This window comes from Rattus norvegicus, chromosome 1, assembly GCF_036323735.1.
Source record: "Rattus norvegicus strain BN/NHsdMcwi chromosome 1, GRCr8, whole genome shotgun sequence".
NCBI classification, from domain to species: domain Eukaryota; kingdom Metazoa; phylum Chordata; class Mammalia; order Rodentia; family Muridae; genus Rattus; species Rattus norvegicus.
The window spans coordinates 168,859,699-168,875,030 of NC_086019.1; the positions used below are offsets into that span (position 1 = coordinate 168,859,699).

A 15,332-nucleotide genomic window follows, 5' to 3' on the forward strand; every position below is an offset into this window, starting at 1 on the left:
CCTCTCTTGGGCATATACCCAAGAGATGCCCCAACATATAAAAAAGACACGTGCTCCACTATGTTCATAGCAGCCTTATTTATAATAGCCAGAAGCTGGAAAGAACCCAGACGCCCTTCAACAGAGGAATGGATACAGAAAATGTGGTACATCTACACAATGGAATATTACTCAGCTATCAAAAAGAATGACTTTATGAAATTCGTAGGCAAATGGTTGGAACTGGAAAATATCATCCTGAGTGAGGTAACCCAATTACAGAGAAACACACATGGTATGCACTCATTGATAAGTGGCTATTAGCCCAAATGCTTGAATTACCCTAGATGCCTAGAACACATGAAACTCAAGACGGATGATCAAAATGTGAATGCTTCACTCCTTCTTTAAAAGGGGAACAAGAATACCCTTGGCAGGGAATAGAGAGGCAAAGATTAAAACAGAGACAGAAGGAACACCCATTCAGAGCCTGCCCCACATGTGGCCCATACATATACAGCCACCCAATTAGACAAGATGGATGAAGCAAAGAAGTGCAGGCAGACAGGAACCGCATGTAGATCTCTCCCGAGAGACACAGCAAGAATACAACAAATACAGAGGCGAATGCCAGCAGCAAACCACTGAACTGAGAATGGGACTCCCGTTGAAGGAATCAGAGAAAGAACTGGAAGAGCTTGAAGGGGCTCGAGACCCCATATGTACAACAATGCCAAGCAACCAGAGCTTCCAGGGACTAAGCCACTACCTAAAGACTATACATGGACTGACCCTGGACTCTGACCTCATAGGATTGAATATCCTAGTAAGATCATCAGTGTAAGGGGAAGCCATGGGTCCTGCTAAGACTGAATGTGATTGTTGGGGGAAGGGCGGCAATGGGGGGAGGATGGGAAGGGGAACACCCATAAAGAAGGGGAGGGGGAGGGATTAGGGGGATGTTAGCCCGGAAAACGGGAAAGGGAATAACACTCGAAATGTAAATAAGAAATACTCAAGTTAAAAAAAAAAAGAAAGAAAATATCATACTGAATGAGGTTACTCAGACCCAAAAGGATATTTAAGGTACATACTCTATCTTTTGTTCATGCTTATTATACACTCAGTCCTTCAAAATTGAAAATATGACTATTGTGGATAATTTTCCATGTGAAACAGAAGTCATAACAGGCATAAAGTATTCAGCATATTTTAAAGAAAAGAATCAACAAAAGATACATTGGTAAATATTTAAAAAGTAATACTAATGCAAACTCCAAATCTTCAAGATCTCAGAGTCATTGGCCATAATATAGCATGAGATCAAGGTACATCCTAGACGTCTAAGGATGGGGATGAATGCTATTCAAGACACATCACTGAGCATGAATTAGAATCCTCTCTACTTTAGGCTTTTTGGGTTAAGGTGCTACAATGTAAAAATACACCCAATCCCTAAATTTTTTACAGGAACTGTGTCTTTAAAGAAGAACATCTGGGTTTCTATCTCTAAAGGAAAATTAAGAAAACATCCAGAGTTGTTTAAAGTCAAGATAATAATGCTGTTAATGATAAACTGCCAAAAGACCCTGTAATAATTTTCACAATAAGATCAGAATAGGAAATATAAGATTATAGAGCATTGGGCGGTTCACAGAACTACCATTTTATTCTGGGGCTTATATACCACAGCAGTATCTGAGTAATCTTTCCATCGAAGACACTGTGCTAGGTGAACAGAGGAGCAGAGTTAAATGAAATTTTACATTAATATCAGCACACAAAGAGAATGATAATGGCAGACAACCCTAAACCAAAAAAAGGAGAGTATACATACTGTGACAGTGGCAAGAAAATACAAAGCACAAACGTCATATGGAGGACTGTTCCTGGGGAAGAATAGAAAGAACATGGAAATAACTGGTGATGATTTTACATCCAAGGCCTTTGGTCCCAAAAGACAGTGGTAGGAGATGTAAAAACTACAAGTTACAACAAACTGTCTAAAGTATTATTGGTTAGTGAATAAAAGCAATTGGTAACAGTAGCATTTGTGATTTACCATGTGAAGCTTACATTGTACAGTATAGAAAGGGGAGTCATAGGAAAAATATTAGCGGAGACTGGATTAAGTTAGCCTTTAGGTGGGAATACTATGTGTAGATAAAGTACCAAACCTGGACTCTGTAAGGGAACAGCATGGGACTAGGAAATAATCATTTTGTCTATCAAAAGAGAAGGATGAACAGAACACCCCCTAGTCTCTCTTAGATCAGGAACAAATCAAAATACTCTGAACTTAGAAAATAACAACTGACATTTTCCATCACTAATTAGACATTTCGTTCCTACAGCCAGAAATTCAGAGCCTAAAGCATGTCCTTAGAAGACTGTCAGGCCTATTTCACCACACAGGAAGGGACACTGGAAAATACTACCTGTGCCTTACAAAAGGAAGATATTAGAATAAATTTTCTTAGGAGAAATGGAATTTTTGCCACAACCGAACAAAAGTGTAAATATACACTTTCCTAAAGACCCCATTTCTTGAATGCTAGGTACAGGCCAGGATTGGGACTCTTACTAGGTTGAAGAATGTTGATGGATTTATCTGTAATTCTGCACGCTCTCACAGAGATGAATGTATTTTAAGAGTCTACCCTTTCTTTGTATTTTTAAACCCTTAGCTATGGCCATGTCCAAACTAAGCTAGCAATTACACTTTTTAATAAACAAAATAGAAGATTTGCTGAAGGAAGTCATACTTTGAATTCTCTAGTATAGATTCAATGTCTTCTTTTACCCTTGGGAGACCCAGTCATTAACATCTTCCCTTGGTGTATTTCCCTCCCTCACTATTAACACTGCATCTCCTCCTCTGAGCAAAGGGATTATATCTGGTATAGTGTTTCTCCACTATGTCCTGGGGAGGAATAGAATATTAGACCCTTGGGCACAGGTTTATGCACAGAGAGTTCTGAGAACTACGTTCAGGGATGCTGGGACACATTTAGACTCCCTATAATGTTTCTCATCATGGTACTAGTGAGGCTGGAAACCCAGAGACTTGAAAGGGCTATCTTTAAGAACCTAGACCACAATGATATTCAGCTCCATGTGAAGACTGGGAAATAAAATATTAGTGGCAACAGAATCCAAGCAGGATACAGAAGAGATAGCAGAGAAGAGGAAGAGCAGTCAAATATGGAGAAGCCTATCTTTTTTAAACCGTTATCTTGAGAGCCATTCTGTACACAGCAAAATGCAGCTCAGTGGGATTGGTGCAGAAGAGGTAAGGACTGTGATATTCATGAAGACATTATACACTTGTTTCTCTGCCTTTTTCTTTCCTTCCTCCCTCTCTATCACCCCTTATTTCTTCCCCTCTACCCTCTTGATCTGTCCCATTCCTGCATAGCTTATAAAAACACAGGTACACCCAACTTCAGTAAATTACAATTATGAAGGCTGGAAAACCATGGAAAGAGCAAAGCCATCTGTGAGGTTTGCTGCACTTCTGTGCCAGATGAAAATTTGCAGATCGCTGATAGGTTTGAGTCAGGATAAAGGCGTGACTGGTGTCAGAATCCAGACACAATTCCATCAGTAATTTCATCCTCACCTTTGTCTGTTCCTGGCTCCCTCATATTCCCTCTCATTTTAAGCTCAGTCCAGTTATTTTTACCAAGTACTTCCCAATACTGTGGGAAACTATATCTAAAATTTAATGCAGTATCCCTGGTAAAGCAGCCAAAATATTCCTATTACTCTAGCCTCCTTCATCTCTCAATCTCAAAATTACTTAAATTAACCTTCCTTCCCATACAGTTCAAATTTCTTGATCCCATGAAGCTGAGGAGTGCTGAAGAGGGAAGAGTAAGAATGAGAAGAGAGCCTGGTTCTCTTCAAATTGAGCAGTACTGGATTATGTTAGCATGAGTGACTGTCTAGAGAAGTGTATATGTCTAGTCTGATAGCAGTCCCTCATTCTTCTATAACAACCCACTCATCTTCTAGATAACAATGACTCATTTTAAATAGTGGTTTTTTCTTGGAATCTTGGATTAAAATAAAACACTAGGAAACATCTGTGACATTTTTTTGGCTACTTTCTAAGCTGCTTTTCTCAGATCAATTAGTCTTGTTCATTTAAAAATAAAGATATTAGATGGGTTTTCGTTGGACATTTCCCAATTTTATAGGAAAAGAAAATGATTTATAAAGTAAAGAAATTAATCAAAGTTCCTCAGCGGGTAAATGGCACAGCAAGAATTTTAGACACTTTAAGTCGAAGTAGTTTCAAGCCTAAAAATAGCCCACTTAATGTTATGCAAGGGCCAGAAAGAAAGAAACAATGCTGTAAAAAGAAATCACATTATCAGTGCCCTATCATCAACTCGAGTTTTACAGTGTGCTATGTGACTGAGATGTTTGTCAGTGAGCCCATCTCAATCAAGATGGCCTCCAAAAATGACCAGCTTGTTAGCTGCATGTACCAGATATGGCTGGTATCACATAGCTACAGCAGAAAGACAAGAACCAGTATTCTGGCAAAAATTTTAAAGAAGTAAATATACTAGTGGCTGTAAATGACTAGCCCCCTCTCTCATTCCCCTGGGACCTTGCCCTTGCTGGTAAAGTGTCCTATTGTAAACAACCACCCTGAAGACGGTACTAACTGAGCCAAATGTCACAAACAGCTTCCAAATTCTTAGACTGCCATCTTCCCTTCAACACTGGCAAAGGTTGTTCAACCATTCTAGATGATCAACTTTCCCTCCAGCTTCTGTGGGGTCTTCTATGGCTCTGTCTCTTTGCATACAGAACACGGTGTTGTTAAAAATTCTTCTATCAAGACGTTCTCTTGCTATGATAACTACCCAACAAGCTAGACTCCATTGTCTTTCTGATCTCTCTACATCTTTCTGTCTTCTCAACAACACTCCCATATTGTCTGTGTTTGTGTGTGTTTGTGTGTGTGTGTGTGTGTGTGTGTGTGTGTGTGTGTGTGTGTGTTTATCTGCCTGTGTGTTTGTGTTTTGGTCATTCTTTGTGTCTCAGTCTCTGTCAAATGTCTCTGTCTCTTGTTCTCTCTCTCTCTCTTTCACACACACACACAAACACACACACACACACACATGCATGCAAGCACGCACACATGCATGTACACAGATGAAACCAATATTTTATATCTGGGTATTAGGAATGTGAAATTAAAATTCTATTGTTCTATGCCCCATAGCAGATCTTCTGCCACTACAGGATAAAGAAGTTAGGTCATCTTAGTTATTAGAGTTATGTAATTTCCTAGGAGCACAAAAAACTAAAGGGCTTTGTTGTTTTTGTCAAGGGATGTTTGTTTGATTGTTATTGTTAAAAATTCAAAAAGATAACCTAACAAAAATTTAACTTTAACATCTAAATATCTTTTACATATTTAATCTTTTTATACTTAAAGCTAGACACAATTTTAGGTTATAAATAGTATGTGTATATAATATTTATCCTATACATTATAAGACAAATATACATGATTCATCTGAAAAGAGAAAGGCATTTTTCTGAAAGATATACATAGAAGTTGGTTTGTTGTTGGTGGTTGTTGTTTGTTTGTTTGTTTGTCAACATGAAACAAACCTAGATGTATCTGGAAAGAGGAAATTATTTCTTTTGCTTTTGAGATTATAAGTAAATATAATTAAACCATTCCCTCTTCACCTTCTTATCTCCAAATCTTTCCTTAAACTACTCTTTGTTCTTTTTCAAATTTAAATTGAGAAATTGCCTTTATAGGATTAGCCTGTAGGCAAGTCTGTGAGGTATTGTGTTAATTAATATTTAATATAGTAGGACCCAGCCCAATGTAAGTGGTATGAAGCTGGTGCAGGTGGTCCTGGGTTGTAAAAGAAAGAAGACTAGGCAAGCCACAAGGAGCAAGCCAGTAAACAACATCCCTCAATTTTTACTTTTACTTTTCCTTCAGTTCGTGACTTCAGATTCCTGCCTTGAGTTCCTGCCCCAACCTCCTTCAATAGTAAAGTATGACCTGAGAGTTGGAAATTGGAGTAAAATCTTCCTCCCCTTGTTGCTTTTAGTCATGGTGTTTTATCACATCAGTCAAAACTCTAAGAGAGGTATTTGAGTATTGTTAAAGAAATAGGAGGATAGAAATAGTTTTGAAAATAAATAAGTTCCATAAGATGAAATAGCACTAAAAATTAGCAATGTTGTAACACAATAGGTTTCTCAGAGCGACAGAGTTGAAATAAGAAAAATTCTAGAACATTTCATTAGGCTTTACTATGTCATGTTGAGTACAATGAACCAATGAAAAAACCCATAGATTTTTAACAAATCAAAACACTGGTTAAAGTATAATGGATCTCATAGAATTTACGTTTTATTAATAGTAGACCACACTTTGAGAAAAAGGGAACAATGTGGCAGTACTAAGAGTGATCAATGAAAAAAAGAGCCCCCAAAAATGTTAGTATATTACATAAGAATGAATATTCCAGTTTTTTTCAATGATCCCATGAGTTAGAATGAAGTAATAAATATGGACTACAATAGGTTTCAGAAGTAATACGTGTAATTGAGTGAATTACTCAATTACTTTAAACAAAGTATCTTATATTAATATGTATGCTATTTTATTCAGCACACAGGCAGATGTTTTTCCATCTCCCAGAACCTTGATAATGGAAGAATTTAATGAGAAGATAGGCTCCCTTAACAAGAATTCGCAGACACTTGCTAGGAGAATGCCTTCTATCAATAGCACCCAGTTCCACCCCTCTTTCTTTATCCTGCTAGGGATTCCAGGACTGGAAGTTTTTCATATATGGATTGCTTTCCCATTCTGTCTTGTGTATCTGACTTCCCTTGTGGGAAACGTCACCATTCTGTTTGTGATCAAGACTGAACACAGCCTTCACCAGCCCATGTTCTACTTTCTAGCCACATTGTCAATGATTGATTTGTGTCTATCCACATCTACCATTCCCAAAATGTTGGGCATCTTCTGGTTCAATCTCCAAGAGATCAGTTTCGGGGGATGCCTTGCTCAGATGTTCTTTATCCACGTGTTTACAGGCATGGAAACTGTTTTGCTAGTGGTCATGGCTTATGACCGCTTTGTTGCCATCTGCAAACCTCTCCAGTATACCACGATCCTCACCAATAAAACCATCAGCCTTCTCCTTTCGGTAGTTATTGGAAGAAATTTAGTTCTTGTGACTCCATTTGTGTTTCTCATCCTGAGATTGCCCTTCTGTGGGCACCACACCATGCCTCACACATACTGCGAGCACATGGGTCTTGCCCGATTAGCTTGTGCACCCATCAAGATCAACATCATCTATGGACTCGTGGTGATTTCCCATATCCTTGTGGACATGATCCTGATTGCCTCTTCCTATGTGCTTATCCTTCAAGCTGTTTTCCGAATTCCCTCTCAAGATGCCCGATTGAAGGCTCTCAACACTTGTGGTTCCCATGTCTGTATAATGCTGTGTTTTTACACACCAGCCTTGTTTTCTTTCATGACTCACCGCTTTGGCCAAAACATTCCCCATTACATCCACATCCTTTTAGCTAATCTATATGTAGTTGTCCCACCTGCTCTCAACCCTGTCATTTATGGAGTCAGGACCAAGCAGATCCGAGAGAAAATTATAAAAATATTTATACAAAAAGAGTAATTCCATGTACAATTTGTGTAAATATATCCATATATGGCTCAAGGTATAATAATCAGAGTTCTCTTGAAATTCTTTAGGTATGGTTTCCATGCCTAGCACTTTGATTCAAATGCTTTAGTATTAATAGCTAACAAAAACACCCAGCCTCCCTACCTCCCTCTACATGTATAGATATGTCTAGAAAGTCATGGAAATAATGCCGAAGGTGGCAATGTCTTTTGAATAGAATCACTTGCAATAAAGAGGGAAACCTCTTTTCATTTCTCCATACATCTTCTCTTTAGGTAAGTTTACATATTGGAGGACATTGTGACCTAGCAATATTTTATAAATGCAAGGCTTAGCTCTTGTCTTAATAGGTAGTGGTTCTTGAATCAGTACATCTAGTGCCTTACAGGATTCTACCCTTTACAATAAGCCCAGACTTTTCCTTCGTCTCTAAAATCATTGATTCACTTCGATTAAATTCTCTACATCTCCGTACAGTCATTATTGCTCCCTCTGTGTTTTTAATCCTTCTCCACATACCCCCCTCTTTATTTTTTCTCCAATAAACAGGGTCTTAAGGGATTTAACAAACTACCATATGAATGGTAAGGAAATCTCATACCCTTTTCCAATTTGATGAAAGTCATGGTAGGTATGAGTATTTGAATCTGATTCCATAGCTCATTTGCCTTCGTGTACATAGTACTTCATAAAATTTAGAGAAAAAATAAGGTTAATTCTATGGTACAAGCTTTAAAAAAATTCTGTAAAATTTCTTAATGCTATGAATTTTGAATATTTGCTCATATTTGAAAATTCAGAATATGGATGAGGAATGAGGTTTTGTTTAAATTACCACTGAGATGAAGTTCATGACTGACTAGTAAATTCTTGCTTTAAATCAGCAGGTAAGCCGTGAATGTCTTCTGTTTTGAAATGTTGTCTAGGTCTACATGCCAATACAAAATTATTCAAATTATTAGATGACTAGGAAATATCAGCATAAAAAGCCAAGCCAAGAAGATAGATAGCAAAAGGAAGCGCCAATTCATCTCTTGGAACCTAGGCAACTTTTGTTTTAAATAATACCAGCTATTCCCCATTCCTACCTAGTATGGCAACCTCCAGAATTTCCAGATTTGTGTGCATGACCTGCCTTGTGCACCTGGAAATTATTTGCTGCAAATTTCCAGTGGAAAAATAAAAAGTGTATCAAAACTTGATCTATTACCTTAATCTTAGAAATAAAATGAATGTTCTCATAGTAAACACAGATACTTAATATCCAAAAAATGTACCAAATAGACCCATCTTTAGCATCATTTTCATGTGGCAAGTTAAAGAAGCTAGCTTAGACATATCATCTCTATCAGAAATAATTAACTCGCATTAAGTGGAATGCGAGGCTTGGGAAGACAAGTATTAGGTATTACTCACATGTAAAATGTGGAGATTGTCATCATCAAGATAGAAGGATGATTATAAGGGGGAAAGGGAGATAAGGCAACATGGACTAGACAAGGGTAATGGAAGTGTAAACATTATCAATGTCTCATATGCATTTATGAAATAAAACCTACTCTTGTGGACAATTAGCATACTCTAATCAAAACTGTGAAACCAAACACTTTCCCCCTATAATTTGACAGTTTTTTTTATTAAACTATGTCCACCATTTTTATAAACTCACCAACCTTCTGTCCTATACTTTTTATCCTAGAAGAAATCAAGGATCTCTGAACAGATGTTCTAACCTTGCAGCTATGCAAAAATATATTGAACTATTAGAGGTAGGGGGTTAGCTTTGGGATCTTTCGCTGTGTATGCAAAAATGTAGTTGATTTAACCATTAAGTATCTGTACAGTTCAAATGGCAAGCAAGAGTTTTTACTTATTTATCTCATATTTATCAAGAATAAAATTATTATATTGTTGAACCTATAACATGAGCTCATGAAGATAGATTGCATCTTGGCAAATGTCTTTGCTGATGTCTACTGGTCAAGGGAAATAAATATCTTGATAAAATAATCTAGAGGTTTTTCGTGGGCTATCTTTAGTAATTTAGTTTGCTTATTTATGCATTAATGTATTAACTCACTGCATTCTGAGAAAAGTCATATGGACTGTATATTGACATTTTTATTACTCATGAAAAATCTATAAGAAAAATAGTAAGGCCCAAAGAGAAGACCTTTTGGTTATTGAGTTACAGGAAATGGATTTCAATTGCCTGGCTCCAAAGTATTAACTCCAGCAATAAGATGCTTAAAATGAATAATAATGGCTATTCTTTATTTATTAAACATCTTCTTTTGTTAGAACAGGGGAAGCAAAACAAAAGTACACTTTCCTGCTGGGCTTTGTTTTATATATACATCAAGTAGGCAATAAATAAATAAATAAATAAATAAATAAATAAATAGTTACTTCATAGAAAAGAAGAAACAAATCTTTTCTCATTTTGGCATTTTTAGCTATCTCATACGAAACAAATAATTATAGCATAGCTAGGTACTTACACAGAAATGGAAAGAAACATACTAAAATGCTTGGAGTAAGATTTTGTTGTTGTTTACCTTTGGTTTGGTTGGTTTTGTTTAGTTTTTTGTTTGTTTGTTTGTTTTTCAAGACAGCGTTTCACTGTTGTAGCCCTGGCTGTCCTGGTACATGCTCTGCAGACCAGGTTGGCCTTGAACTCACAAATCTGCCTACCTCTGCCTCCAGAGTGCTGGGATTAAAAGTCTATCACAACCCTGTTTATTTGTTTGTTTGTTTGTTTGCTTGCTTGCTTTAATGAGACTGTTTTTCCTTCAAGATTACAATTAACATGGTCAAGCCACACTTTAATTCAGAAAGGGGATAGAGAACATTTGTGAAGGCCAATGTGGTTACTGTTAGCCATTAAAAATGGTTGGCCTCTAAAAATATGTAGAGTATAAAATTTAAATAAAAATAAAAATAAAATGTTCTTTTAAAGTCCTTTTTAAAAAATAAAATCTTGAAGGTATTTTATTTTGTTTTATTTCATTTTGTTTTTCTCAGGTTTTTTTTTCCTCCCTTGCTGAAAATTCACTTTGCAGTTTTGGTGAGGCCAGAATTGCTCTCTGAGGGTTGGACCATTCAGGGAATGCCACAAAAGGGACAGAAAGAATGGAAAGGATACAGCACAACCATACAGTTAAGATCCCACAGCAACTAAAGTTGCCTACATTGGGCCTATCATTAGTCACTCAGAGATTGCAGAGAGGTATATGGGTCCTTACCACTCCCTGATGAACTATTGACTACTGAAGAATTCTGGGAAAGTACATACATTGTTTTCAGTTGTGAACCCACCAGGCTCCAGTGAACCCAGAGTTTCACAGGTAGCCTGGTTAGAGAACAGTGGGTCAAAAAACAAAACAAAAAGGCATGAATGTGGAAAAAGACTTATAGGGAGGAAGAGGGCTTCACAGGGGTAGAAGGAAGAAAAGAGAGGGTAGAGGATGAGTGTTAGCAGAATGCACCACACACATGTGTGGCATTTTCAAAGAGCAAATATGGTAAAATTATAATTAAAAATCATGTCATGTCCTTAAACCATATTTTATCCTTGGCATAAATATCTATTTATTTTTATTTTTTAATTAATATATAAAATTAAGGGCACCAAATACTCACAAAATAAATGTACTTTTATGTGTGTGTGTGTGTGTGTGTGTGTGTGAGTGTGTGTGTCTAAGTATATATGTGTGTATCTACATGTGTATATGTGTGTGTCTGGCTGCCTGGCTCTGTGTGTGTGTGTGTGTGTGTGTGTGTGTGTGTGTGTGTGTGTGTGTGTGTGTGTGTGTTTGTGCATGGGGGGTGTCTATATCCAGGTATGGAAATAAATAAGGATCATCTTTCTTTCCTAATTATTAATTATATAAGGTTCAGAGATGACCCAGTGGAGATACTGGGTTTCCTGCCATGCTCTTTCCTCCTTTATTGCTTCTCTGCCAAAAGTGGCATCACCTATCACCGCAGTGAGATTGGCAGTATTAGCGTGAAGCCATCATGTCTCTGAGCAGCTAGCCTCCTGGGACATGTTCAGGGGAGAGTGCTCCCTGGTGATGGACAGACAACTGATCATTGCTACCCAGAGACAGAAAAAAGATCTAACCTCAGAGATGTGGGAATTTTCTGTTCTGTATCTATGTCCTCATTGGGAGGAGGTTCTCCCCAGAGAATTAGAGGGCTTCTTTTAACTCCCTGGCTCTGGTTCTTGAGAACTTGGTTCCATACAGGTTGCAGTCTGTGGCATCCAGTTTTTCACAAATGACTACTCAGATGTTGGTCAGAGGTGGGTAAGTTCTAGTAATGCTGATATAAGGGTCTCCAAACATTAACTGAGCTCAAGCAAGTCAGCCAGGGGCAGTAGACTCTGTTGATAGATATCAAGGGGCAGAGTGGGGGTGTGTCAGTATGGCAATAACTCAGATTCATCGCTCAAAATCAGACACCAATACCCACAGTGACAAGAAAACAAAGCAGTTTCAATATATGCAGGAGTGTGTGTGGAGGCAGGAGCATATGAATAAAATTAGTATATTGTTTACATAAGAGAAATATTCATGGCAAGAAGTCAGCTGACATAGATGGCATCTTTTCCTTTCTATACATTTCCATCTGTCATTTTAGATGAGGCCAAATACCGATTATTGTGGTGGCAGGAGAAAGTAATATGATGGTGAAAATAGGGGGCTAAGCAATTTTAGTGGTGAATTCAAACTTACTTTAAAATGTATCAACTTAGTTTAAAAGTTTAATGAAACTACAATACTCCAGAGGTGGTATTTGAAAAAGTACAATTCATATAATGAGAAGTACAGTGTGAAGTTTAAAAAGAAATTTCCTTAAATGTCACCTAGACCTCTTTTCCCAAAAAACAGTCTAACGTATTATTTTTTTTTCTGTGAAAAGTAAAATTAAATTAATTTGGCCCGTTATATGCTGAGGTAATGGCTAGGAATGAATATAGAGGGAACTAATAAGGGTCAGTGGGTGTAAATCTTCTGGCATTGAGTTTGATATGATCAAAATCAAAGGGAGACTAAAGCTAGGACAATCCAATGCAGGGGGGAGCAAATCACAAAATAGCTAATTATAAAATAGTTGGAAATAATTCCATAGTACATTAATAAAAGAAATGGGATATAATATGGACACATGTCAATCTAAATGAGATATATCATCATGTTTCCAAAGCGATTTTAAAGATGATATTACAGCCACCAAATTAGAATGCATTGTACTTAAAGGAACCTCAAGACAACACAACTCACAGCACTGCTGTGACACATCACTGTCTGGACCCAACCAGCCCAGTCAATGTGGAGCTACTACCTGTGACACAGAGTCTAGCACAAAACTCACCCTCTCTGGTTAATAGTTAAGTAATAGGCTAATTTGCTCATAAACATTACCACATCATGTTACAAGTGATGACTCAGAACAGAAAACAAGGCAACAGATGAATTCAGTTTTTGAAGTCAGCTAGCCAGTGACTAAACATCACTATATACTGTATCTGAAAAACTAGACAGAGCAATAACACAATGGAAACCGGTACCTGTTCATCATACTGCTCCTTCTTTAAAAGACCATGAATCATAAAATGTCTAAAATATATTTGTGAGTATCCAGTACTCTTTTGTAATGATTGTAATATTAAAGCAAGATTTTATATTTCTAAGAGTGAGCATTGTTTTATGAGATTGTTTAACAGTCTCCAGTTGTCTCTAAATTCCTTAATTTCATTCCATAGTTTAATTCCAAACCACTATCTATCTAGCCTCTTCCTTTTTACTCCAATCCCACATACAACAATTTCTCTTCTGCTTTGCAAGAAATGTATCACTCCTCTCAATTATTTGAGTCATCATCTCCTAATTCCAGTGCAATTATATGTTAAATGTTGTACACTGAACTTGTACACACACACACACACACACACACACACACACACACACACACACATTGTGGGATGGAAGAATGGAGGAAGAGATTCCATTTTGGTTATGTACGTTACCTTCTGATTAGCTAGTATAATTATAAGTTGATAAATTAATGTATAAAACCCTTCCTTAAAGACTGAAGAGATAAGAGATAGAAGTACATGTTTATTGAAAACTTGAAATTTTTCTACATGATTTTCTGTAAATATGAGGGAATTTTTTCAAAGCTAAAATACTTTATATTCTCTCTGTAGGTCAATACAGCAGTATTATGGAATTAAGGAATGGGTTCTCTGCTTCTGAAAGAATTACACAACATACTATGAAAGAAGCTAGGGTCTCTCAGTGGAAGCCAGAAAACTGCAAGAAATACCTCTGTGATCAGTTCACACTGACATGCTTCATTCCAACAAGACACAGTTCCACCCTTCCTCCTTCCTCCTGATAGGGATCCCAGGGCTGGAAGATTTGCACCTTTGGATCGGCTTTCCCTTCTTTGCAGCGTATCTGATAGCCGTCTTGGGGAACACCATCATCTTATTTGTGATCCAAACTGAACACAGCCTCCACCAACCTATGTTCTACTTTCTGGCCATGTTGGCATGCACCGATTTGGGTTTATCCACAGCCACCATCCCCAAGATGCTGGGCATTTTCTGGTTCAATCTCGGGGAGATTACATTTGGAGCCTGCATCACTCAGATGTATACCATCCACCTATGCACCGGCCTGGAATCTGTGGTGCTGACAGTTATGGCCATAGATCGTTATGTTGCTATATGTAACCCACTGAGGTACAGCATGATCCTCACCAACAAGGTGATAGCTATTCTGGGTGTACTCATCATAGTCAGAACTTTGGTATTTGTGACTCCGTTTATATTTCTCATCTTTAGGTTGCCTTTCTGTGGTGTCCGAATTGTCCCACATACCTACTGTGAACACATGGGTTTGGCAAAGCTAGCTTGTGCTAATATCAGGGTCAATGTTATCTATGGATTGGTTGCTTTCTCAGTGGGATACATTGATCTATCTGTGATTGGATTTTCCTACATCCGGATTCTCCAAGCAGTCTTCCGCCTTCCATCCTGGGATGCTCGGCTTAAGGCACTTAGCACATGTGGCTCCCATGTGAGTGTCATGTTGGCCTTTTACCTGCCAGCTCTCTTCTCATTCATGACACACCGCTTTGGCCACAACATCCCTCACTATATCCACATACTTCTAGCCAATCTGTATGTGGTCGTTCCTCCTGCCCTGAACCCTGTTATCTATGGAGTCAGGACTAAACAGATAAGGGAGAGAGTAGTAAGAATGCTTAACCCTAAGATGCACTGAAATTTAGTTCCAAGATCTTCCATAACAGTCCAATAAGAAAATAATGATGTCTAGTCAGATGTAAACATTAGAAACACATTCTGTTAAATTTCCATGAGAGAGCACGTGAACAATAAACTCTGAAAAACCAAACTGCTTACTTCCCCTCATTATCTCCATAAATGCCAATCCCATTGCATGACCCTCCAAGGTTTATAAGTTAGTACGCACCATCCAAAGATGTTACATAAAGATTCCAAACTCTTATCTCTTTTCCAACCTATAGGAGGTACAACAAAACCCCTTTTTAAAGCCCATGACAGCATAAAATTCCTAGAGGGAGAAAGACGATTGGAAAAATTCA

General features: G+C 37.6%; 2 protein-coding genes across 4 annotated transcripts; both read left to right on the forward strand.

Annotated features, from left to right (window-relative positions):
* The first annotated feature begins 2,948 nt into the window (after nucleotides 1-2,948).
* Nucleotides 2,949-8,575, forward strand: Or52e4 (olfactory receptor family 52 subfamily E member 4). 2 transcript variants are annotated; one of them, XM_063270214.1, is made up of 2 exons: nucleotides 2,949-3,271; nucleotides 6,641-8,575. In XM_063270214.1, the coding sequence occupies exon 2, from the start codon at nucleotides 6,681-6,683 to the stop codon at nucleotides 7,680-7,682; it is 1,002 nt and encodes a 333-aa protein (XP_063126284.1). In that variant the 5' UTR covers nucleotides 2,949-3,271; nucleotides 6,641-6,680; the 3' UTR covers nucleotides 7,683-8,575. The 2 variants fall into 2 exon arrangements, with proteins under 2 accessions (XP_063126284.1, NP_001001032.1); NM_001001032.1 differs by lacking the exon at nucleotides 2,949-3,271 and having other exon boundaries at nucleotides 6,744-7,682.
* A 3,354-nt stretch (nucleotides 8,576-11,929) lies between these two features.
* Nucleotides 11,930-15,121, forward strand: Or52e5b (olfactory receptor family 52 subfamily E member 5B). 2 transcript variants are annotated; one of them, XM_063285529.1, is made up of 2 exons: nucleotides 11,930-11,997; nucleotides 13,906-15,121. In XM_063285529.1, the coding sequence occupies exon 2, from the start codon at nucleotides 14,048-14,050 to the stop codon at nucleotides 14,987-14,989; it is 942 nt and encodes a 313-aa protein (XP_063141599.1). In that variant the 5' UTR covers nucleotides 11,930-11,997; nucleotides 13,906-14,047; the 3' UTR covers nucleotides 14,990-15,121. The 2 variants fall into 2 exon arrangements, with proteins under 2 accessions (XP_063141599.1, NP_001000184.1); NM_001000184.1 differs by lacking the exon at nucleotides 11,930-11,997 and having other exon boundaries at nucleotides 14,048-14,989.
* Nucleotides 15,122-15,332: the final 211 nt, after the last annotated feature.

Excerpts from the sequence above, each read along its gene's own strand:
- Or52e5b (XM_063285529.1), top strand. The coding sequence starts at position 14,048 with ATGCTTCATTCCAACAAGACACAGTTCCACCCTTCCTCCTTCCTCCTG.
- Or52e4 (XM_063270214.1), top strand. The coding sequence starts at position 6,681 with ATGGAAGAATTTAATGAGAAGATAGGCTCCCTTAACAAGAATTCGCAG.